At 38.0% G+C, this 26,826-nt stretch overlaps 1 protein-coding gene across 1 annotated transcript in view; it reads left to right on the top strand.

Moving 5' to 3' along the window:
• The window catches only part of LOC124606464, a 183,695-nt gene that overhangs the window by 94,700 nt on the left and 62,169 nt on the right, over positions 1-26,826 (top strand). The window contains exons 17-20 of the mRNA XM_047138446.1: positions 2,453-2,602; positions 3,201-3,365; positions 4,409-4,528; positions 25,502-25,612. Of these exons, the coding sequence (XP_046994402.1) occupies positions 2,453-2,602; positions 3,201-3,365; positions 4,409-4,528; positions 25,502-25,612 (546 nt within the window). The remainder of the gene's footprint in view (positions 1-2,452; positions 2,603-3,200; positions 3,366-4,408; positions 4,529-25,501; positions 25,613-26,826) is intronic.

The raw sequence follows: 26,826 nt of genomic DNA, 5'->3' as shown, positions 1-26,826 counted from the left end.
GGATATTCCATAAACTTATTGCTCAGTACGTTGTTCATACAGACTAAAAGAACTGTGCATACACAATCTAGACCTGCGCTAGTACTTCAGTGATAGGCTAGATTCCCTGTATGGCATTGAAAGGACACTTCGAGAATTTTTACCTTGCTGTTTTAATAATGTTAGACTTTTTTTTCATTTTTGCTGTAGAAGTTCTGCCTAATTTAAGTCTAACAAAAGTGAAGCACCGTATTTTGGAAAAATTTAATTAAACACTCATACCATTCTTGTGTCTGTGTAGTTCAATAATTTATGCTATCAACAATTATGTAATGTATTCATTGTATCAGAACAAAAAAAAAAATGTCAAAATATAAGTAATTAATGGTAAGAGAAGTGGTATACATAAAGTGGTCAGTGATCTTGGAGAGGTTGAAACAACTCCAGAATGAAATTTTCACTCTGCAGCAGTGTGTGTGTGTGTGTGTGTGTGTGTGTGTGTGTGTGCTGATATGAAACTTTCTGGCAAATTAAAAAGTTTGAATTAAGTACTTAATAGTTGGAACACTTGTTGCTTCTTTCATTTTTAGGACTTATAGGTAAAAAAGAGCAGTCTGTGAGGCAAATACAGGTGGTAGGTAATTCAGAGTAAAAATCAATGGAAATGTACTGTCTGTAATAGAGAATGGAAATTAGTGTAAAGCAAAGGAGTGGAAATGTGTTAGATACAAAGATTAAAATGAAAAATAGCATGTGGCTGGCCAAGTTGAAGCATGAATAGCAGTTAAGATGATGGAGAATGCTATGGTTAGGATGGTGAGGGACAGAACAAAGTGTGAAGGAACTTAAGTAATGATACTGAAAGACTGGAAGCCATGCATTTCATCATGCTATCCTTTTCACTATATATATTCATTTCACTGCACCCCCTTCAGTCACTATGAGCACTTAATCTCAGGCCCTCTCCCCTCAAATCACAATATTATTTGATGCCTCTGATTTCTTTTGCATTGTTTTACATCAATTAATGAATTCACACACTCATTCCTACATCTCATTGTTAGGGAGAAACATCAGGTGTTGCACTGAGTCAAAATATGTTTGACAGTAAAGGCTTAGCCAAGGTTATCTACTTCTGTAGAGTATATTGCAGGCTGGTGTTAATGACTAGCTCCAAACTAGCTTCTTGAGTAATTAGAAGGGAAGTTACAAGCTGATGGTGCTTATCTAATCCAATCTGAGATCACCATTATGTACACAGCTTTTTGTAGGCACCCACGCAATTCCTTGTTGTTTCTTCCATTTCTTCTCCTTCACTCCTGCTCATATCCTCCATACTAACCCCACTGCTTTTGTTGCTCTTGAAGACATAGTTTTTGCACCAGCTAAGTTACACTTCCACACATTACTTACCAAATATCAGAGAGCCCACAGTAAAAGTGTCATCTGTGGCTGCAGCCATTTTTTAACCTCTGTTCCTGTGACTTCATGTTGGAATATAAAGTTCTCCGCTTCTAGACTAATAAGTACCCTAAAACACACATTGATCTATGAGTTGTGTATGAACTCAGACATTCAGTTGTGCTAAAGAGCAGCTTTGGCAAACCCTGCCTTGTGTGTATGCACCCCACCATGCTCCTCTCTTTGCTACAAGTACATCTGCTTCAAAACAAACAGCCGCTGTTCACCTATACTGGTATGTTACTGTATGGAAAGTTCTGGTTGAAAATTAAGAATTAGAGATAACGGAGACAACTCACTGAAAGACAGAAGCACTGCCTTTAAGTGTACTAGTATGTCTTATCATATGAATTTGGGCCCTGCAAGCCTCTCCATTACCCAGGTCTCATGTATTGCATGACTTATTCAAATGCCGCAAATGCCACAGTACTGAATGTAAAATTAAATACTCTCCAAATCTTGCTCAAGTGGCCATTTGTAAATGATGATACTTTAAATTCAAATTGCTACTGCAGCTTTGTTTGCTATGACATCATTAAAGCTGAACTTCTTGAAATTTTTATGGCCATAATTCTGTTTTGTATGGCTTTGTAAGATTGTTATTGACATTTTTTATCAGGCTCTATCTCGTTGTTTTTCAAAATATTATTGTGAAGAAACTTACTGGCAGTGTTATTTCCAAGAGAAGGCTGGTGTTATTTCCAGGAACAGGCTCTTTTGCCAAAAAGAAATTAATGACATGGCACTGAAACACTATCAGTTAGTGTTGTAACAGAAATTTATTGGCAATAAGTGATTGCTGCAGATAAAGACAGTTTAGTTTAATGTATTCATTTGACTAAACATTATACGTTTTTCTAATGTAATTGTGATTTTAGTGTATAATGAGCTTGGTCCTACTGAGTCAGCTACAGTAAAATAAAAAAAAAAAGTTATTCGGTACAAAAAATTGCATTTTAACACTTTAGCTACATCTGATTTTTGTTGCTTTGATAGCAATATTTAATTCTAGCTTGTTGAAATGGAGCAGAATGGTGTGGATAATGAGGAATTTTTGGAGCGACTCCGCCACTCCACAGCACGTCTTAGAGAGACAGACAGGAATCTCCTGGCAGCCAAAAAAGAAATCGCAAACATGCAGGAAATGCTTTCACAGTCACAGGTGAGAAAAACATGTTGTGGTTTCAGACTCAAAAGTTGAATTGCTTGAAAAAGTTACCTTTGTGAGAGTATGGCAAGTGGAATGTATCACCAAAGCACTGATAAATGCAGCTTAGTTACTGTTTTCCTGTTGAGGATGTAAATAAGATGTATTATGCAACAGATAGAAGGATATAGCCTAAAACACAGGAGTCAGCTAGTTAATTCCCTGAGAAGTGAAACTAAAACATTGACTGACCACTCAAATTTCCTTTTGAACATGTTTACTTACCATGCACAAGAGAAATATCAAATGAAATAGTTTTGTTTTATCTAGTTGCAATTTTATTAATACGATATAAGCATTCATGGGCAGTATTTAGTTAAGTTAAAACATCTGGACTGAGAGCCTATGGTATAAAACTAAGTTGGCTGTGGACTCCCAAAACCGAAGTTTTAACTGAAGTATTAGCTTATTATTATGAAAGTAATAGAGTAAATATTTATACAATTTAAATTTTAATAATTTGAGGATATTTCTTCATTTTTTCATCTCTTATTTTCTCACAAATATTCTTATGTGGTAGTAAAAATTATTATTTTTTAAAAAATTATTTCAGGCTCAGTATGCAGCGTTAGAGAAAAAGTATGCAAAGGCTAAGAGACTTTTGAGGGAATTCACTCAGCGTGAAGCAGACATGATCCATCGAGAAGAGTTCTACCTTCAGCTTCTGCAAGAGAAGGACACAGAGTACAATGCTCTCGTCAAGAGCCTGAAAGATCGGGTATGTACCATGCACAGTGTTGTGGACAGGAACAGTTTAAAGAAACTCCTGCATTGCATGTTTTGTAGAATCCTTGAATCAACTAAATACTGAGCTGTTCTTATACTATTAGTCATCTTTGTCTGCCACACAACTGCCCCCAAAGGCAGAAATAGCTAGAGCAGGAATCCACAAGACTGCGTGCTTCAGTAATCCTCCTCCATATACCATGTATTTCATAATATGCCTCACGCTGTAGTCTTGTGCTGAATTTTTTGTTTTCTTCCGTGCTTTCTCAGTCTTTTTGCTACCTCTTCTATCATAGACTATTGTTATATCTAATCTATCTTGGCCACATTCTTCCTTTTTCATATTTAATTTCCCGTATCACTGACATTCATGTACTAGTATTGCGCGCGTATTCTATTTTTATATTTTTTAACTTGAAGAAAAGTAAGAAGTAGGAAATGCTGTGCTGAGAACCAGGGGGATTGGATAATACTCACAATGAAGGGAAAGAGATTTAAATAAAGTCTGTATGAGAGTAGAAATATAAAAAAAGTAAAAGTGTTGAGAGTTACTGCCTGTGGTGGTGGTGGTGGTGGTGGTGGTGGTGGTTATATATGGAAAACCATTGACTCTAATAATGAATTACTTAACAGTAACATTTCTCAAGGTAGGCACTGAATGGCTTGTCTTTGGTTACCATGTGTACCAAGGGAGACAGAATGTTTCGCCAGTATTTACACTGATGATGAAATCCGAAGTATTGCTGCCAGAAATACCTCAAAGTAGAAAAAACGATTCCTAGAGTTTGTAACTTTTATATTCCTTTCTTGCGGAAGAAGTAGTGATAGTTTTGAAAGTAGAGGCTCAGATGCTTGGCACTCAGATGCCAGAATGTGAAAGCAGCTTCTGTTCTGAGGACTTTAGAAGACAACGATTAAAGAAAAGATTCATTTGTTTCCAAGCAATTGGTTGTGCACCCTTATTTCTGTGTACTGTGGAATTTGCATTATCTTAATGTTTATAAGATCTGCAGTAATGAAGTGTATCTTTTGTAGGTTATTCAATTAGAACAAGAATTATTGGAGACACAGCGAAAAGCAGGATTACCAGCAGTCTTACCATATGACAGCACAAGTTTGCGGCCTCTAACACCTCAGCTGACACGCAGGCAACAGGTAGATCGAAAAAACAAGTTTTCATAAGCTATCAGGAATATAAATGTAAAACTGTATTTCTGTTCTATTGTATTAAAGTATTTTATATATAAAATAACCGTACATTATTTATCTATCCTTAGTAGAGGTGTGTGTGTGTGTGTGTGTGTGTGTGTGTGTGTGTGTGTGTGTTGATTATCAGAGTATGACTCATGGCTGGACCCAAACTTTCGTATGTCATCAACCATGTGTCTACAACCTATATCTGTAAATCCATTATGTATATTCCTGTTCTGGGCAGACATTTTACTTGAAAGTCAACTGCCCAGTGTTGGCAAATAAATACAGTATTGCAGTACCTGTGTTGCTCTGAATTACGATGCAGTGTTTCTTTGTCTTTACTCTCATCACGGGGTCATTCATTTGTTTCACTGATTGTAACGGTCTGATGTATAAAGAGCGTCACATGAGGAATGGTCAATATTCAGGTATATGACAGGAACTGACATTCTAAGCAAAAAAAGTCGTGTAAAGTTCAGTACAACTAGTGCTCATAGCTCTCAAGTTATGCATTTTAGAGACCATGTTTACTTGACAATTTTGCTTTGGATGATTGTTCCTGTTGTATCTCTGAATGCTGACCGTTCCTCTTAAGACACCCTGTATGTACAGAGGTGTGAGGTGTATGGTATGTTGTGCATAGGAACTTGAAAATTTTACATTTTGCAGTAAATGCAAATATAGATGTAAATTCTGCCTCAAAATGTAAAATTATCTAATAGATGGTGTTTCATAGTGAATTGTATGTATACGGATGAACTATTTTATCAGAGATAGTTTGAAATAATTTTATCTTCTGCCCATATATATGGGAAATGTAACAAATTTTTGGTTACTGGTATTGCGCGTCATCTGATGAAGCTGAGTTTGCTAAGATAATATACATAAGACTGTGTTTACAAAATAAAAAGTGCACAAAGACAACATATCAGTATGGCCAATGCTGTGGTGCCACACTAATTGTGGACAGTTGAATGGTCTGCAGACAGTACATACTACATAATGCTACTTTGTACTCGTCCATGGGCCCTTGCATCTAAAAACAAAGAAATGAGTACATTTGTCTGTCCGATACAGTTTAGAAATTGGTATAGTGGGGACACATTTAATGTGGCAGTTCTGGGAGTGGGTGTTCGGAGAAGAGAATAATCCTGGTCCAACACAGAGTATGGTTACCACCCTCACAACACAAGAAGGGATTGGCGAAATGCAGGACACGGGGTAGGCTGTTGCCCTTGGAGAACGAGGTGGGACTCGTTTCCCCGCACTGCTTGTCACCCCCTCTGGCCGTCATAATTCTAGTTTGTTTGTGCCTAATGCCAACTGCCATTCTATAGAGTCACCACTCTGCACTATAGCAACCAGTAAACAAAATTTGTCAGCATATTTTGACTCTGCTGAAAGTCATCCCCTAATGTGCAGAGTTACTTTATATGCTATGTGCCTTCTCAGTTTCACCTGTAGTACTGTCAACTGTTGGTTGGATGACTATGAATGCCCATGAAAGATCATAATTAATATCCTGCAGATTTTTTAATTATAGAATTGGGCCAAAAAGCAGATTTCATGAAACACCTTAAATCTGTGATGCACATAGTTCACCAGTGGGAAAATGCTACTCCTTCTGAGCTGAAACAATTATTTGTTAAAAACTTGAATAGAGCCAAAAGAAGAAAAATAGTGTAGCCCTTTTCAGAAAACTCTTCCTGTTTTTACAAAAGCAAACATTCCAGACAGAAAGCACCCTATCACCAGAAAATTATTTCAAAGCACTAAGGTTTTGTCTTCAGGTACATAGTACGACAACCTTTCAAATCTGTGTGTCTAATCATTTACAGACAATAAAACAGTTGCAACTTTTGCCAAAGTTAGGTGTGAATACTGCTAAAAATAGATGCTACATTTTCATGTCCCTAGTTAAATACCTCAGTGATTTTCTCTTCAGAGTTCGAGGAGTATATGAAAAGAACTGTTGTTAGTAAGATGATCCATAAGCTTAAAGTACTCTGATCACATTATAATTATCCTTTCATATGATGTGCAGAACAACACATGTTACACAGCTCTTCTTCGATTGTGGAACCTTGTAATTTTAATGATAAGCCTGTGTACGATGAACAGTACTTAAAGGTGTCTATTATTTCTGTTGAATATTTACACAACAAATAACTTGTTCCTTAATTAATTTTGTGCTGTATATGCACTTTTTACTGATATAAATTAATGTTCAGTAACCAAATACCATGAAGTTTTGGTTGGTATGAAAGTAAGAATGAGTGTGCATGCATGTGTGTTTGTTCCATTGTTCAACTACTACCGGTTTTGTATGGTCTTGAAAATATGCACAATATTTTACAGAGGCTGTGATTTACATTATTTAAATACTTTTGAAAAAAGTTTGACACTTTATTGAAATTATAAGTTTTGGTCAGACAATGTCATTCTTAATGTGCAACTGGGGTGGGGGTGGTGGGAATGGTGATCAGACAGAATGACAACACGTACACCCATAAAACATCCGTCACATAACCTGCAATGAAGTAAAAGGTAAATAAAAATGTTCTTTGTATGTTTTAATAAAGTGACAAACAGCTATTTTGCTTAATAATGATTTTTCAGAATTATGTAAGGTGCTTATTTAATAACTGATAGATGACTGGGAAACTTCAAGATGCACGTTGGAGTAGGAAAAGAATCCCATGGAAGGTTGGGTCCACAATCTTCCATCATTTCTTAATAATAATAATAATAATAATAATAATCACACATCTGCTATACATGGATGATCTAAAACATACAACGAATACATTGTCAGTATGTTATGCTTAATGACGTATTCTCCGCAGGATTGACGTTCACTAATATTAGGTATTATCCTAATTGCTCTTTCCTGGGCTCCAAAATCCCTATCCATGTATACTGTTGGTGCCCCACCCCAAATCTCGATACCATATTGTAAAATAGATTTGTCTCAAGACAGGTGGTACTGTTATGCTAGAAAGGTGTTTTAGCAGGAAGGTGTTATAGGAGATATTTTTTTTATTTTTTATTTATTTATTTATTTTTTTTATTTTACACATGTAGCTGATGTGCTCCATCCACGTAAGATATTCATCTACTATAATATCCAGAAATTTATGTTTACCAGTTGTTTCAACTGATAACTCTGGCTCATTATCCACTTGTCTTGATTTATAATTTACCAGAAACTCAATCAGTATTGTCTTGTTCTTATTTAGTGCCAATTTGTTTTCGGAGAGAGATTCTGTGAAATGATCTCTGTATTATTTTGGACTGCTGTTTTGTAGAGCCCCAGTTTATGAAGGAGATATTGTCAGCTCAATTTACTAGATTTGAATGTCATGAAATTATTATATAATTGATGTACACAATAAACAAAAAAGGCCCGATAACACTTCCTTGAGGGGCTCTCAGTTAAGAATTTCGTAAGGTGATTTTACTGTTTGTACATGACCCCCACTTGCATGATACAGCTTAACTTATTGTCTATCAGCAAGATAGGATCATAACAAATCCAATGTCACTCCTCTGACTCCATAAGGTTCTAATTTATATAGAAGAGTAGAATGATTTACAGATTCAGGAGCCTTGGATAGGTCTAAAAAAGTACCAGTAATTTTGTTTCCATCATCAATTTTATTCAGTACCACTTGAAAAAATGTAGCTACAGCTGTTATTATAGACCTACTCTTCCTGAAACCATGCTGAGAGCTCTTTTATGCACTTTCAGAAACTTGATTAAAGTTGATCAAGAAGTAGCACTTCAAACGAGTATTGATGTGAATGAATTAGGCCTATAATTTCATATATTGTTAGTTATTCCTTTGTTATGCACTGGTCCTATGTCAGTGACTTTTAACAAGTCAGGAATTGACTCCTGACAGGAAGAACTGCTTATTAAGTGTTGTAGTGGCTTTATTAATTCATTACCACATTCTTTCAGAAATTTGGCTGAGGTTTCATACCAGCCATTGCATGCATTTGTGATGAAATTGGAAATGGTTTTCAGTATTTCAAATTCTGTAAAACACCTCAGGAAGAATGAATAACAGACATTACTGGGATTTAACACCTGTGGTGCGTCAGTTGCATCATCCCTGCTCTATGAATCTCTCACATACTTCCTTTGAGTCGCTCATCTGTTTTGCTTACATTTGTGCTTTTAATTGCTTTGTATTTAGATTGGAAGTACTGCAGTTTGGTGTCTCTAAAAAGAATAAATCCTTCCTATCTTCCTTTAATTTTGTCACGTTAGGGGGAAGTTTAAGATTCTAGGAACTGTCGGTTTTCCATAGCATTTTGACTACTGGACACACTTGATAGAGACAATGGGTTAACATTGCTTAAAACTTTTCCCACTTTTCATCAATATCTTCTGTTTCATATAGGCCTACTTGATGCCAGTTTGTGTGTACCAGGGTTTCCTTTAATGTTTGATACTCTACCTTTGTTTTATAGGTAAATAGGTCCCTATGAGATACTATTTCTTTGTCTGTATGACTCTCTGGGACTAATGCACAATGATCTGAAATGTGGTTCTCAACAGTTCTAACTAAAAGGTCTTCTTTGCTTAAGTTTGTAATAACGTGGTCACTACATGTCTGAGAGTCACACGTCATTCTTGTTGGTGTTGAACTCACATGGGTGTAATTATAGGACTGTAACATATCAACATATCTAAGGTAATTTACACTATTATTTAAGGAGTCAGTGTTCACATCCCCTACTATTATACTCTGTTTTTTATGGGGTGACAGTTCTTCCATGTTACTGTTAGGTGGTCCGTACAGGATAACTGTTATTAAATTGCTATTTCTGAACTTTATTGTTATTTTAGCTATTTCAAAAACCATCCTTCGAATGATCCCATTTATATAAGTGCACATGATAGCACAAAATAAAATGCAATAATCACCAAATACGTCTGAACATGAGAGGTTGTTAAATGGAAATAAGCCTTTTTAAATTTTAACCAAAGGTTGACGTGTCAAACTTTCAATTCTTGCTACTCTAAGGAATCGATACCAGCAACAAATAAAATAAAACATAATAAAACCTCTCTTAAACAATAAATAAGTAAAAAGATAACTCTTGCACAATCTTCTTTAACAGTCACAGATATTAGATTAACAACTGGTAGTTTAGAATAAACAGCCAAGTATGGCAGATCTCACAAATTTTCTTACATCCATAGAATGGTACAATCACAAATTAAACTCAAGCAAAGAATAGTGAGTTCTGATTAAAAGTAGAAGTCTAAGGAGATGGCAGTTAGAATGGAAATTATGTTAAAAATTTCCTCAGCATACCAAGTATGTATGCAAATATTTGTACGGGCAAAGGAACAACCTCAAAATCTAATTAAAACATTGTGCACATATAGGCCTGTAGGCAGAATATTTAGAAGTTAAAGCAAGTACATTAGAGCCTTAAGAAGGAAAAGGTGAAACTTCACTTAAAGAAGGCAATCTGCCAAGGTGAACAGTTCCGCCTGCTATAGTAATAGCGGCCACGCCTCAAACACAGCCGGAAGGCTTGTGCAGTGGCACAACAGGCCTTTGCTTCCTACAGCCACCGAAATGTCAGGCTCGTGCTTCACAAGGCTAAAAGGTGCTGCTAACAAACACCACATAGGTGAGAGATAGGCTACAGCCATACAAATTACATGAATAATTATTGCCACGTTCATAAGACCTCAGCTATGAGCACAAAAAATCCACCGTAAAATAAGGTAGCAAATATTATCCCTGTGACTGCTCTGCCTGTATTAACGTGTACTGTTACTACTGTCTCTAGGTGCTCAATGCACGGTTATGCGTGCCTTTGTTTGTTATGTCAGGTGCTCTATATGTGTATAGATGCACCCCCTTGCCGATGCCTTTGTTCTCATGATGTGTTAGGGTGGGCTGCTGCTTGTGTTTCTGTATGTTCCATATGTGTTGATGTGTGAGCCACATAGCGGCCAGGTAGAGCAACCAAGTAGGTGCAACTCTGCCCCGAGCTCTTAAGCGGCTCTCCATTGCCTTGTGACGAATTGAGCCGGGATATTTTTACTTTCTTGTTTTGACATTTGCCTCCTTAAATTAGTTTTTTTTTTCTTTTTTTTTTTTTTTTTTTTTTTCAATTTTAACTGATTACCATTACAATTTTAACTGATTACCATTAATATACGTGAATATAATCTCCATTTTCAGAAAAGAGAGAGGTTGGCCCTCAGTTTTAAAGAATATAACACCAGATCTAATTTTGTGCTTAATTTTATGTATGTAATTGATTTTATAATTTATTTTAACTATTCCTAGTTAGTATCTTTTGTTATAGGGTGAAATCTGTAATTGTTTCGTAACATAAATTCTATTGCTGACTTATAAACAAATATATAGACTGTAATAATTGTAAACATTTGGAAGGCGAAATACTAGTAATCTTAAAGTATCTATTTGGCTCTCTTTGAAAACATGTTATCAAAGCCAGCCCTTAATTCCCAGGTAATTAAAAGTTTTGTCAAAAGTATTGTTTGCATAACTATATTTGTTAATTTCATGATTTAAACAAATAATTCTGCCTAAACTTTGTACTAGAAGAAACTGTTAAAAGGAACGATTTTTTTATGTATGCAGATAATTTAATGAGTTAAGTTTTAATTGTAATGTCTGTAAATTTAATTTCAAACAATGTGTAGTTTCAGCCCCTATTATTGTGAGGATATATAAGGGCCCGGTTTTTGGTCATGACACAGTCAGTCCACGGCAGAGTTTCAGACGAGGAACCAGTGTTGGTTGGAACGACAACAGTGCATCAATTTAACAGTGTAATACGTGTTACACAATTTGGTCATGTGTTAAAACAGTGATAGTTTCTGCTGCATACGTACCTTTCTATTCTTCAGGAACTGTGAACTTTGTGGTTAAGCTTTTACTGCTCATAGATGTTTAACAGTAAACTATTGTAGCAGTATGTGTATGGTTTGCCGGCTAACTATTAATGAGGCTTATAGGAAGTTAGAACAATAGTGCACTGGCCATAAATAACCGTGTATTATTGGTGGGAGGGGGGGAGGGGAGGGGGGTTGTGGAAAGTGAAAGTAAAAGACTGTGAAATGCAACTGTGCATCTGTCAGCTACATCATTTACAGAAGACAGTACTGCACGTCCACCCCCTATTTTTTCAGCCACTACATCGACACCGAGGACAACAAACGATCAACGAATAAATAAAGCATGCGGAACCACGATAGCCTGTGGGTGTTTGCTGCTGCAGTCTTATTTGCGTTGCTGTTATCATCATCATTTTTGACTGAGAAAATAAGACATGGTTGTGATAGTACAGAGGAAGAAATCGTGAAGATGGTGACAGGCAGTTATACCTAGTACTTGGCTCCACAGAATAAAAGAAACTGAAATAGAGTATCAAACACATCCGTACAAAGACCACTGCAGTAGTGTTGCTGGAGAAACTAGTTGGCAAGCTGATGTCATTACATGTAGGTATAATATATTTTACAGTTTCTAAATTAACAAAACTGGAATAATTAAAACATTAAGTTATGTAGTGATTACATATTTTGACATAAGAACAAGCAGGTTTCGATTAAAACTGAGTATCCAACATAGAATATCATGAATATTAATGTGTGCAGTGCTATAGTATTCATTTTTGATGAGATATTAAACTCTGTTAAAAGAAATTCATCACCCCATTGAAAAATTTCTAGTTACTTCTGTATCTTTACAGATAAAGCTTTGAGTATTACTCATGCATCAGTGTATGCACCTCTCTACACGCTATCATTTGCAGAAAACCGTATTTTGATATCTTGAGCTATTTGTCAAATCTGGTTGGTAATGAAACCACACAACTCATGTTGTGCATGGAGAGTACACGGGGCACAATGCGCGCAACCCTCCCATAGATACAAAATCAGTATCTTCAGAATGGTGATACATATCGCCCTGTTCTCAGATTCAGATACAATTTGATGTATGAGGTACATTTCATACACAGCAGTGAGTGACCTAAAATAATCCATATGGAAATTTTACACAATGTACAATTTTAAAATTTCATGCAATGCTTTACTTCATTGGGTACTGCATGGTAACTAGGATAAGTAGCAAAAATAAATTCAGTCCTCTATCGAACAAAGATATTGTGCTGTTAGACGTGAAAGAACCAGACTTTTTCACCAGACAGTTATCTTAAAATTGGATGGAAGTATTTCATTCGCAGCCCACGTGTCTGCTCAACTGCATCACTCACAATTTGTGATTGGAATCAGCAGACATGGAATGAAAAAGTTAATAATGTGGTTCCCAATGATTGCCAATATAATATTGATATCACTGATGGCTTCATCCTTTCCTTGTGTTATTACAGCTATGCCTATTATTTCCTAAGCAAAATATCCGAGAATTTCATTTAAAAATCAGAAAATTATGCTTATGTCCTAGTGTCCTCTGTCACCTCCCAAGTAGTCATTTTGCACAATTATGCAATGATCCCAGTGTTGTTCCCATTTTTGGAAGCACTCCTGGAAACCTGCAGGGTGAAGGGTGTTCAGAACCCATTGATATTCCACTTGGATGTCTTCAGTCAAGTCAAATTGTTGCCCTTTGAATGCAGTTATCATCTTTGGAAACAGGTATAAGGCACGCAGCACTAGGTGTGGTGAGTAGAGAGGGTGGGTGAATGTTGCCATGTTATTTTCAGCCAGGAATTCCTTCACAACAATTGAGATGTGTGCGAGTGTGTTGTCATGGTGCACCAACCAGTCTTTCTTTTTCTACAACTCTACCCATTTACACCGAAAATTTTCCATCAGTCACCTCAAAACTTCACAGTAAACCTGCCCGTTCACAATGTGACCAGGTGGAAGAAACTTATTGTACACTATTCCTCAAATGTTGGGGGGGGGGGGGGAGGAGGAGGAGGAGGAGGAGGAGGAGGAGGAAAGATCAGTATTAACTTCAAGTTGCTGCAAACTCGTCTAGCTATTTTCAGTCTTGGAGAAGATGGCGTTTTCCATTGCGATGATTGCCGCTTCATTTTTAGGTCACAACCATAGACCCAAGACACTCTTGAACTCGCTGTTGCAGCTCAGTGCAGGTCTGTATATTAAGGTTTTGTTGGTCAGTGCTGAGAAGGCTAATCTAATCTCTAATCTGGGGGGCAGACTTGGTTGCAGTTCATCTCGTGTTGAGTTCATCAGCGAGAATTTATTGACATGTACTGTATGACAGCCCAAGCCTGTTACAAACATCATGAATTGTCTGCCTTCAGTCTTCGTGAATCATGTTCTGCACTTTCAGGATCATTTCTGGTATTGTGCTTGTTGACTGTTGACCAGAATTTTTGTGACCTTGATCAGATTCATGATCTTCCTTGAAGTGCCTGAACCACTCAAATGTTCTTGCTTGACTCAGTTCACTCTCACCAGATGCCTCTGTCACCATGTGGTGGGTTTCGGCTGTAGTTTTCTTCAACTTGAAACAGAATTTGATGCAAGTCTGTTGCTTCTTCACATTATCCATTTCACAATTTTCAGAAACACTGAAACACATTTCTGGTACGAGCCACTACAACTCACTACAGGATGCGCCAAAGTTGATGCAGTTTTGTGCTGTAGTAGCTAAGATGTGTACATAGTCGTCTAACAGCGTAGCGTCATCCTGCTACAGGGTTGACTAGTACAATGAATTCTCGGATATTTGAATATATGTAGGACAGCAGGTTTACGGAAGAGTAAATATGAGAGAATACTATGGTACAGTGATGTATCGAAAATGACATGTCACTTTCATCACAGGCTTCCAACATCCTACTAAAAATACCAGGGAAGATGAATCCTTATGTGCGAAACAATATTGATAAACATATGTGCTTGCATATGCAGTGATTTATTTCTAGAGATGTTTTAAACAGAAAAAAAAATTTAAGTTGTTAGAGTAACTGTATTTATTTTGTATTGGGGTTTGGTGAAATGCGGACGGGCAGATGAAATTGTCACACCTAGTGCACGAGGAATATTCAGCACAGGTGAGCCAGACCATGCGGCAAGCCAGTATGCAGGTAGTGTCTGGAGCATGGTCTCTCACACAGGTACTAGGTGACAACAAAGTCGCACTCAGCATTGAATGGTGAGCATGTCTATAGCAGTCAAATGGTTAAAACTATACAGAAAATTGATAAAAATATTAATGAAAAGTAGTGTTTCTGTGTTTCATTATAGCTTAACTGTTGGAGAACTTTCTGCAGATTTCGTGTAGTGTTTTGCATGAGAATGTGACTAAACAGTTAGGGTACCACATGTTCTTTGCTTACTGGGTTCCAAAACTCCTTTCTGAGAATCTTTTTTTATTACAGTACGGCAGGAGAGGACAGAATTGTGATTGGTAATGACACATTTCCTATACTAACCGAGAGGCGAAACAGAAGTCAGTGGTATGGGTTTATACCACCTCAACAAGCCAAAAGAAACCAAAGAATATGTGGGAGCTGGAGAGGTTAGGACTGCCATTTTTTTGGACTGCCGAAATAATCTTGTTTGAAGATTACATGGAATGTGGAAGGACAACACATTTTGAAGCATGCTATGACTATTAACAGAACTAAGAAGGGCCATTCAAAATGAGTTTCTTAACCACTGCTGCTGTTCTTTTTGTACAGGAGTGCAGGGCTACACACTGCCCAGCAAACACAAAAATTGTTACATCAGTTCAGATGGGACATTTTTAACATCCTTTCTACAGCCCAGACTTGGTTGCAACTGATTTCTACCTCTTCAAACACATGTAAAAAGTGACTTGGCTGAAGAATTTTAATTTGCTATCACATGCTGGCTGCAATCTCAGGTTGCAGAATTTGATGCAATTTGACATCTCATCAAAATATGTGATAGTTAAATGTGGATGATGGTTATGTACAGAAGTAAAATGAAGGTGTAATTCTGAGGTTTTTCTAATTTGCTTTAACTATTCCAGTACCTTATTTACAGTCTAAAGTAGGTTATTTTCTGATGGATTGAATTATGACAAAGTCAGACCTTCGTTCAAGGATCGGGGAAAGACAGCAAACTCTTGCCCTATTTCTATTTGTCCTGTCCTGTCCTGTCCTGTCCTGTCCTTTCCTCCGAAAGGTGTGAGAGAAAGTAGCAGCAAACAAGATCAAAACTTTATTGTAAGAAATGATATCATTATAAGTAACCATTTTGGATTTCAACCACGAAAAAAACCCTGGATGCAGTGAATAACCTTGTTGAAAAAATATGCAAGTTATTGGGTCAGAGGATTAAAGTTGCAGGTATCCTCTGTGATCTTACAAAAGCATTTGACTCTGTGAACCATATCTTACTTACCTAGAAATTAGGCAAATAGGGTATTAAGTGCAATGCCCTAAATTTGCTCATATCATACTTACACACTTCAAATGCCGTGAATTATTATTCTAAATGGAGTACAGTATCACAAGATATGCCTCAAGGCTCCATTTTGGGGGCAATCCTGTTCCTATTCTACATAAATAACTTAACCATATATATAAATTCTCCATCAGTTCTGTTTGCAGATGATGTTTCTGTTTTAATGGAAGATGATGACACAGAAAAACTTCCAAGCTCCATCATAAGCACACTGGATATCCTAGAAAACTGGTTGCAGTTAAGATGGGTTGAAACTGACCACTGCAAAAACCCAAAACCAAACATTCAAAATGTGTGGAACTTACAATGCAATATAGCAATAGACTTCTGGAATAAGTTGACATGATTAAATTCCTAAGACTGAAATAGGACAAAAACTTAATCTGGAATACACATATTGACTTCCTATCAAATAAAATAAGCAGCTTTGCATTTCATAGTTATTTTGAATCTTTTGTTATATATGGTACAATTTTCTGGGAAGTTAAAACAGTGTATCTCAAATACACTGCAAAAGAAAATTGTCAGATACATATCTACTGTAGCAGTCGCTCATTATTTTGGAAACTACGTTTCCTAACTGTTCCCTCCATATACATTTATGAAATTATAATCTGCCTGCACAGCAGATGCAAATTCTTCGAGGAGAATAATTTTAACCACACATATAAGAAATAAAAATAATTTTATGCTATCCACACCCAAGTTGAAATTATATGCCTGGACTCCACGATGTATGGAGATGACAATATATAACAAGCTAATGGACAAAAACACATTTAATATGAAACCATAGATTTTAAAAACAATGCTACAGCAGATTCTGTTGTAGAAATGCTGCTATTCAATAGACCAATTCATAGAGGATGAAACCAAACATTTGAGCAAGAGGTAATTAAACGTTCGATTTTATTGTATGTATGAGGTTTGGAACTTAAATAGTGGTAACTACTTATTCCCAACTGATACAAAAGAGTTACATGTTTGCACCTGTTACTGTCCTTCAAAGTAGTCACCAGCGTTGGGTAGTACCCATTGCCAGCGGTGTGGAAGGCGTAGTATACCATTAGCAAAGCCTGTTCTGTTGATGGTGCGAATGGAGCAGTCTACTGACTGTCGAATCTCTGGAACAGTTCCGAAGCGAATGACACGAAGTGGTTCCTTCATCTTTGGAGTCAAAACAAAGTCACAAGGACTTAAGTCCGGGGAATATGGTGGATGGTACAGTACTTCGGTTGATGGGACTGGGAAGTACTGTACCATCCACACCATACTCACCATCAACAGAACAGCCTCTGCTAACAGTATACTACTCCTTGCACATCACAGGTAATGGGTTCTACACAACGCTGGTGACTACCTTGAAGAATAATAATAGGTGCAAACATGTAACTCTTTTGTATCAGTTGTGAATAAATGATGATAATGAGGTACCATACTCCAAGGAGCATAGGGAACGATGCGGGTGACCCGCACCGCCGACTAGGCGAGGTCCTAGCGAAGGTGGTTTGCCATTGCCTTCCTCTGATCGTAATGGGGATGCATGATGATGATGAAGTCAACACAACACCACCCTGTCATCTCGAAGCAGGGAAAATCCCTGACCCGACGGGAATCGAACCCGGGACTCCGTGCGCAGGAAGCGAGAACGCTACTGCTAGACCACGAACTGCAGACTGCGAACTATGAACAAATAGTTGCCACTATTTAAGTTCCAACCCTCGTATATAACAAAATTATAATTATTGACGTGTCTCCTATACCTGAATCAAATGACTTACATTATGTATATTATGATACCAATAAACAACAATTCAGAATTCAATGTGATAGCCCTAGCATATCTGGAAGAAATCATCAAGACACAGTGTGGCTCTATATGGCTTATTTACTCTTGTATTGGAACAAGAAGAAAATATTGTGGGCTGGCACAGAAATGACGTTCAGACAATGATATATTAAAAAAAAAGCTTTATTTGTATGAGTTTTTAAAATAAATAATGTGTGTTTCATTGAAGCAGATAACAATTTATTGGTTACAGAAATTCATTTGAAGTTGATAAAGATCTGTAAGGAACATGCTTCCTAATTTTCGAGCCTCAAAATGGGCAACTGAATTCAGACATGGCCATACCCTCCCTGATGCTGGTTCATGAATTGGATGTGTTCTAGTGATTACAAGTGTTAGAAATAGCCAGTGCTATAGATATATTGGATCTGACCCATTCTGACATCTGGAGATTGCTTTTAAATGTAAAGTGTGTTCAGGTTACGGCAGCTGGAGGCATATATAGAACTTGTCAAAAAAGTGAAGCCCCCAGAAGAGGAGGAGGAAACGAAATTAAGCTTCACAGCCTGAAAGGGTATGTGATGTTTTCCTGTGATAACAAATTTGAGTGAGATTTACATAGAACTTGGCAATATAAGCCCACTTAACAGGGTGATGTTGCCATCACCTCTGCCCTGGATGCGTACACTGATTCAGCTAGGAAGGGTATCACAAATTTACTGTAGCCCCTTCTGAGGCAAGCTGGCCTGCAGCCATTGTAACTGGTTCTTGATATACTGGATACTGGCACTGGAATGGAACTGATATCCCACACACATTCCATCAGGGACAGATCTAGGGATCTTACTGCCACAGGAGTTCCTCAGCGTCGTGCAGCCAGTTCATGGAGATGTGCCATGCACGGATAAGCGTTGTACTGTTTACAAAATGATGCCATGATTCTTCCATGTGGGTGGTAGCACTTGCAATACAGAATGTCTGTAATGTATCATTTTGCTGGCAGAGCTCCCTCAGTCGCTAGCAGCTGTGACCTGGAGTCATACCTGATGGCCCCCACACAATGACTCCAGGAGTAACAACACTGTGCCTCTCCAAAACATCAGAAGAACGTGACCTCTCCCCAGGTCACCTGGCTGCCACTGTACTCACCAGTGATAGTCATCTGGGATAGCACAGAACTGATACTCGTTGCTGATCACAATGTGATTCTGTTCATCAGCAGTTCATGCTTCCCAGTAATGGCACCACTCTAAATGCAGCTGTTCTGTGTTGTGGTGTGTGTGGCAGTCTGCATATGGGATGGTAATTCCACAGTCTGGCATAAATCTGAGTGCCATTGTCTGTAGATCTCGTGGAGGAACAGAGCAAGCCAAGTTTTGCAAGGTCTCTGTGGAATCCATCTTCATTTTTATAGAAGAGGTTTTGTTCTCCGGAAATGTCATAAGTCTTGAGCGTAAGACATGTTCCATAGTTCTATTACATAACAACAAAAAAACAATCAATTTTTGACAATGTAATTTAATTTTACAGGTAAAAAAAATCTACTCGCCAAGCAGTGGACAGGAGCACGTGCGCGCTTACACACACACACACACACACACACACACACACACACACACACACACACACACACACACACACACGCGCGAGATGGAAGAGGGGTGAAGGAAAAGAACAGGAGAGGTTTAGTAAAAGGGGTACAGCTCTGGAAAGTCACTCAGATCCATGAGTCGTGGGAGACTTGATCCCAAGTATTCTAAGCGATATCTCAGTTGAGACAAAGTGGGAGTCTGGATGTCTTCTGTATATTTTGCAGAACAAAGTAATACTTAGATACTATCCCTTATACTCGCTTTATACAGGGTGGTTTTGTTGCACTTAGTGTTCCAAGTGCTGTAGTGTGGACTGTATACATCGGAGGATGCTGAAACGTTGTAGGTACATCCATTAATCGGCCCAGTCATGGAATATGCTAAAAAAAAAAAAAAATTTCCACGTTCTGCCACCAGGGAAAATATGGTGCTGTAAGCAATCAGAATGTGAAATGTGTCCAGTTTTGATGTCAGAATGCTGTTCATCACGTGGTGAAGCATATTGATTTCTTTTGTGACATGACTGTTGGTGAAGGGTTAAGAAGGTTTGAAGTTTTCGTTATGGAACACGACAGCTATTGAGAAGAACGACCGTGCACTGCTGGTAAAGTTGTTTTGTCAGAGCAGCAGCAGTAGCAGTGCTACACTGTGGGAATATCACTGGCAGAAATAGCCCCATATCTATAAATGGGCTGAACAATATGATAAGAAATTCCGTGGCAGTTGTTGATGAAATTGATGTAGCTATAGCCGAAGGTGCAGCACATGCTTGAATTCTGCAGCCAGTACTCAGGCAGTGTCATGGGAATTCTCTCTCTTCTGGTCAGTAGTTCAAAAGATTTTGCTGTGCATTCTACACAGTATCCTAAAAGATTCATAAGGTACACCAAATGAAGCTCCAAGATAGGCTACAATGCTGTGACTTTGCCCCTTGTTTTTTTGCAAATATGGAAATGGGTGACATGTGGCCGGAGGATATTCTTTGGACAGATGAGGCACATTTTACTCTATATGATGCCTTGAATATCCAAGACTGTCACATATGGGGTTCTGCTCTGCCACATGTTGTGCAGGGACATTCACTGCACCCAGCTTATGTGACTGTGTTGTGTGGTTTCACAAGATCATTCATTCTCGGTCTGTTTTTCTTCAAGGAGACAATACCTCATAGGCCTGTTGCATGTACTGTGACCTTTGCACATTATAAAGACCTCCTTGTGCAACATGTGATTCCAACTTTCCAAGAGTGCAGCTGTGTCCACACCACTATTTTTGTGCAAAATGAGGAAACACCACATGTTCGCTTGCCAGGTGAAAGATTTGCATCAAGAAACCTTCGGTAATAACCGCATCATCTCTAGGCAGTTTAAAGATGTGTGGCCTTCCATATCCCCCAACCTAAATCCATGTGACTTCCGGTTGTGGTGATATATGAAAGATTGTGTCTATCAGGATATTAATGAACATACTTGGGATGCAATGTATACAGCCCGTACTGCAGGACTTGAAATGCCTTCAGTTTGATTATAACCACCCTGTACATAATACAATGATCCCATTAGTAAAGAAATAAAGGATGATGCATGGGTGAGATTTGAATATACCATTGCTGTTGATCAACTGCATTTCAGCTAGTGTGCTAGCCCACTAAACTATTAAGACATTATTAATGACGGCAAGACCTGTACGTAACCTCTAGTGCCTCTTCAAATTCATTATTCTAGTAGTTCTCTTGCATGCTCATAGTATATGTTGTTCATGCAAAGTGAAGAAGTTTTTCAGCACTCATGTGCAGCTATAAATAATGGTCAGTTTTCAGAATGATACTAGTCCCCTTGAGAAGTGATTGACTTGTGGTTAGTTGGCCACACATCAAGATTTTAGCAGTGGCTAATTATCTTGCCCTGTCAAGAGTATATTTCAGAAAAGTAGGCTCACTGTACGAAAAACTTGTCACCCTTGGGAGACGTAATGCTAACACTGCCTCTAGCCTTTGATAACTGCCTCTGTTTGGGGAGTAGGAGTGTCCACAAGTTTCTTCAAGTAGACCATATTCAACTGAAGCCAGTCTCTGATCAAATCCCATAGAACTGCCGCTGTTCACTACATTTCATCTGCTGTTTCAGATAGTCCCAGACATTTTCTATGGTATTAAGATTGGACAATTTAGTTGAACTCTCGAGGTTCGATAAGATGCAGAGAGTTTGTCAAATGGGGACCGCACATATGCCGCCTTGTGAATGTGGCTGTTGTGATATTGTAAGACAGGAGTGTCTACTGGATACTCAACACAAAGATGTAGCAGAAAGGGCAACATTCACTCATTGAGAATGTCAAATAAATGTCGTGATTCATATTTGGGGTAACCCTAATTAATAGGCCCACATCACAGTACAGAGAAACACTGAGGGTTACAGTTGCCTCATTGGCAGTCAGTGCACTTGATGCCTCATATAGAAGTTACGAACCTTTGAAGAAGATTGTCACTGACGAGGCTTGACACTCGCTTGACATTGTGGTCATAACCTTGTGAAAATGAGATAGCTCCTTTCCGCCTTTGTTTGTGTGTCTTAATGTTGAACCTCCTTACTGTGCAAATTCAGTACAACTGACTGAGATGTACAAATTGACTGCTTCTCTGCATTACTTACGCCTGTGGTGGTGGCGTCACATGATCACCTGTTACCATTTCTACACTGTCTGCAGCATTCCAAAGTGACCAGTGTGCTCTCTTAAGGGGATTAACCAATATTTTGTTCCTGTCAGCTTATAATATATTACGATTGAACAGGCCTTGAAGGACTGGATCAATCGACCGCCGTGCCATCATTGGCCTGTAGGCATCACCAGTTGTGGATATGGAGGGGCACCTTGCTGTTGTTAGATGAAATGAGACCAGAGCCACTACTTCATCTATGTCTACATGTATACTCTGCAAACCACATTTAAGTGCCTGGCAGAGGGTTCATCGAACCGCCTTTACACTAATTCTTTATTATTCCACTTTTGAAAAGTGCACGCAAAAAACAAACACCCATATCTTGCCATGCAAGCTCTAATTTCCGTTAGTCTATTATGATGATCGTTTCTCCTTATGCAGGTCAGTGTCCATAAAATATTTTCGCATTCGGAAGAGAAAGTTGGTGATTGAAATTTTGGGAGCAGATTTCACCGCAATGAAAAGTGTCTTTGTTTTGATGGTGTCCATTCCAAATTGTGTATCATATCTGTGACACTCTCTCCCCTCTTTCGTGATAATACAAAACATGCTCTTTGTACTTTCTCAATTTATTCTGTTATTCCTATCTGGTAAGAATCCCAGATTGTGCAGCATTACTCCAAAAGAGGATGGACGGGTATAGTGAGGCAGTCTCTTTAGTAGATGTGTTACATTTTCTAAGTATTCTGCCAATAAAACACAGTTTTTGGTTTGCCTTCACTACAACATTTTCTGTGTTCTTTCCAATTGAAATTGATTGAACTATTTTGTTGAATTTATGGACTTCAGATTAGACCAATTTATTGTGTAACAAAAGTTTAGTGGATTCTTTTTCGCACTTGTGTGGATGATCTCACACTTTTCATTATTTATGGTCAACTGCCAATTGTTGTACCACTTAGATATCTTTTCTAAACCATTTTGCAATTTGTTTTGATCTTCTGATGAGTGTAATAGATGATAAACGAGAGCATTATCTGCTAACAACCTAAGACACCTGCTCGTATTGTCTCCCAAATCAATTGTATAGATAAGGAACAGTAAAGGGCCTATAACACTACTTTGGGGAACATCAGAAATCACTTCTGTTTTACTCGATGACTTTCCGTCAGTTATTATGAACTGTGACCCCTCTGACAGGAAATCATGAATCCAGTCACATAACGGAGATGACATTCCATGAGCACGCAATTTCACTACAAACTTCTTGTGTGGCACAGTGGCAAAGGCCTTTTGGAAATCTAGAAATGCGGAATCAATTTAAAATCCATTGTCAATAACACTCAACACTTTGTGTGAGTAAAGAGCTAGTTGTGTTTAACACACAATATATGTTCCAGAATCCTGCTGCGTATCGACATTAATGGTATGACCCTGTAATTTAGTAGATTAGTCTTACTACCTTTCTTGAATATTGGTGTGGCCTGTGCAACATTCCAGTCCTTGGGTACAGATCTTTCATTGAGCGAACGGTTGTATATGATTGTTAAATATGGAGCTATTGCATTAGCATATTCTGAAAGGAACCTAATTGGTATACAGTGTGGACTGGAAGACTTGCTTTTTGTAAGTGATTTACGATGCTTTGCTACTCTAAGTATATCTACTTCTGTTATTTGTGTTGGCAGCTGTTCTCGATTGAGTTCTGGAATATTTGCTTTTCTTTGGTGGAGGAATTTCTCAATCATCTAGCTCCTCTGTACGCCTCACGAGGGCTACTTCTGTTATTTGTGTTGGCAGCTGTTCTCAGTTGAGTTCTGGAATATTTGCTTTTCTTTGGTGGAGGAATTTCTCAATCATCTAGCTCCTCTGTACGCCTCACGAGGGCTGAGTACACCCCACTTGCCGAGAGTGCTCAGCAGACCCAGATGGTCACCTGTCAGAGTGCTAGCTGAGCTCAACAGTGCTAACTTCTGTGATGTGACAGCAAGTCTGTTGGCAAATGGGGAGCTTGTAATGTATCTCCAATCTGTGTGTGCCTTGCATAGCTTCCCAGGTTGCATTGATGAGTCATTTTGCTGCCAAATTAATTCTGCATCAACTAAGTTTCTTATTTTGAGAATCACCAGTATGACTGATGTACCCCTTAAACATGTCATTGAAGTGGGGCAACCATTACTATGCTGTACCGTGCATTGATAATGTATGTAGCAGTCCCCTACAATAAAAAGTACATAAGTGACCGGGGACAAACATGAGTGTACTGGTGCATCAGGTTTATTATTTCAGCTGTCATACAGAATAGGAAATGGCTGCAAAAAACATCGAATTGACAGTTGTGATAAGGACTTCACATAAGAAATTGTGAACAGTTGTTATTTTAGTGTGAATAACTGCTCTTGAAATCAATTAACTGTTTGCAAATGTTGCACTGACTTTGTTTTGTTTTTCAGTGTCTCAGTTATGATTTCAAATTACTCTGAAACTATGGAGCCCCTTTAATTAAAATTGTTCTGAACTGTAATGGGAGTAATCAAATTCACCCTTAACATTTGCATTCATTGGAAAACTGGCACTCTTCCAGTACATAACCATGGATTTCTTTGCTTTACTTTCAGTGTGTTCCAATAAATGTCCCAATAAAATTGCAAAACATTTAGAATAGGGAATGTAAGCAGTGCACTTGAAGCCGACTTCTGCAAGAGAGTTGGAAAAGTTTGAGTCTGAATATAATGTTCACTGTAACTTGCTTACAATTAATTTGGAAGAATTCGATTCTGACACGTAACGGGTGTGTGTCCTTATCCTACCACGCTGAGCAAAAGTAGAGCTGTATACCTGTTTTTGCAAAATGTTTCCAGCTAAACAGATCTTCATAATATTACATACAAACAGAATGACTGGAAGGTATTTGTCCATAATAAGGCAAAAATTCCGTTACTGCTGATATACAAGCACATTTAAAAGCTTTGGGAGCTATTTGTTCTTTTCTTGAGGATGAGAGAGAGAGAGAGAGAGAGGGAGAGAGAGAGAGGGAGAGAGAGAGAGAGAGAGAGAGAGAGAGAGAGGGAGAGAGAGAGAGAGAGAGGGGGAGAGAGAGAGAGAGAGAGGGGGGGGGGAGAGAGAGAGAGAGAGAGAGAGGGGGGGGGGGGGGGAGAGAGAGAGAGAGAGAGAGAGAGAGAGAGAGAGAGGAGGGGGCCGGGGTATTGGAAAGAAGGGGGAGGTCACTCTATCCCAAGGATGAGAGTGATCCACCTGTTGAGAGTACAAGAGAAAGCAGTTTCTGATTCCTTTAGTCCTCTTGTCCAGTGCTCTGAATAACCTCCCCCACCCCCCTCCCCCCTTTGATAAAGGAATTAGTTCTTACGAAAGATAGAAATGGAAAAAACCCTTTTTCATTCATAAAAAAAATTCAGACTGGCAGAGATCGTGAATCGTCTTACTGCAAATGTTGCAGGCACCTCCTGTGAAGCCACTGTTGCAGCAGTTAGAAGCAGAGCTGTCAGATACCGAGATATCTGATATCAGCCCTGAGGATGGGGATAAGACTGCTACTGTCGAGAGAAAGGTTTGTCTACCATCCACAAACTTGCTGTTCACTTTTTCTTTTACCAAGTTTTCTGACTTTTGAAGAATGTAATGCACTATCCCAATAAAATTACAACGCTATTAATTATTGTTTGATTTGGCAAGGTAATTTCTCTGACAATGCAAATCTCACATTAACTTCTAACAACATCCCCTTTCTTCTTTCCTAAATTTAAACAGTTTTTATTGCAAATTATTTTAATGGTTTATTTAATTTTAATTTAGAATTTTTGTAAAATTCACTATCATGGAAGGATGACTAAAATTTTATGACATCAGTTTATTGTAATGTGCATATCAGTAAGTCATGTCTACTTCTTTCCAAAGTTTTCTCACTCACATTTAACATATGATCTAGTTGTAAAGAAAACAACAAATTTTTTCCAGATATTCTCATAGTTTTCAGAATGAATATATCACTGTACAGATTAGAGTATACTTATATTGTAACTTCCTAACATCTTAAAATCACAATTCAAACTGAGAAGTTTCATAGCGTTAATGTGTCGGAGAACCTCATTAGTGATTTAAACTTCTGTTTTGAAACAATCCCCGATGCTGTGAAAAAGTTGTTCTGCACAGTATGCATTCTCAGTTGTTCAAAAGAGGTTCTGAAGTGTTTGTAGCTGAGGTACAAGCAGATTAAGTTCTCATAATTCTCAAAATGTGGAACACTTTTTAGTCATCCTTGTGTGATACTGCAGTTTAAAGTTGTTGACATATCTGTTCCACATGCAACTTTTAGAGAAATATCAATTTGAAGAAAATATTGTTTTTAAATTGTTCTAAAAATCTAATAATGCGTTATTTTTAAGCACTTATCAAAACACTTTGCACTGAAAATTTATAATCTGTACAGGCACCATCAGAACTTAATGAGTATCTTTTGTAAGCTCGCTTCTTTCACCAATTTCGATATGACTGCAGCCTTGTGAGGATCTCAAATGCAGTGTAGACTTCATGAAATTAATGTGTGAAAATTTACTCACTTGAGCATGCTCATTTAATTGTATTTGGCTTGTGGTAATATCTAGATCAGATGATGCATTAGGTGGCCAGTCGAAGCACTTCAGCAATTCTTTCTTCCTGCTATTTTACTGAACAATATAGACAAAGTTTCAGTGGTTAACACTAGAACATAGGCCTGTATGTTGACCGAACACTCGGCACTTTTCTTCTTGTACCGCTATCCTA

The sequence above is a fragment of the Schistocerca americana genome, chromosome 3 (genome assembly GCF_021461395.2).
Source record: "Schistocerca americana isolate TAMUIC-IGC-003095 chromosome 3, iqSchAmer2.1, whole genome shotgun sequence".
NCBI lineage: Eukaryota > Metazoa > Arthropoda > Insecta > Orthoptera > Acrididae > Schistocerca > Schistocerca americana.
The sequence above is the reverse complement of the archived record's forward strand: the minus strand, read 5'-3'. Positions and strand labels throughout refer to the sequence as shown.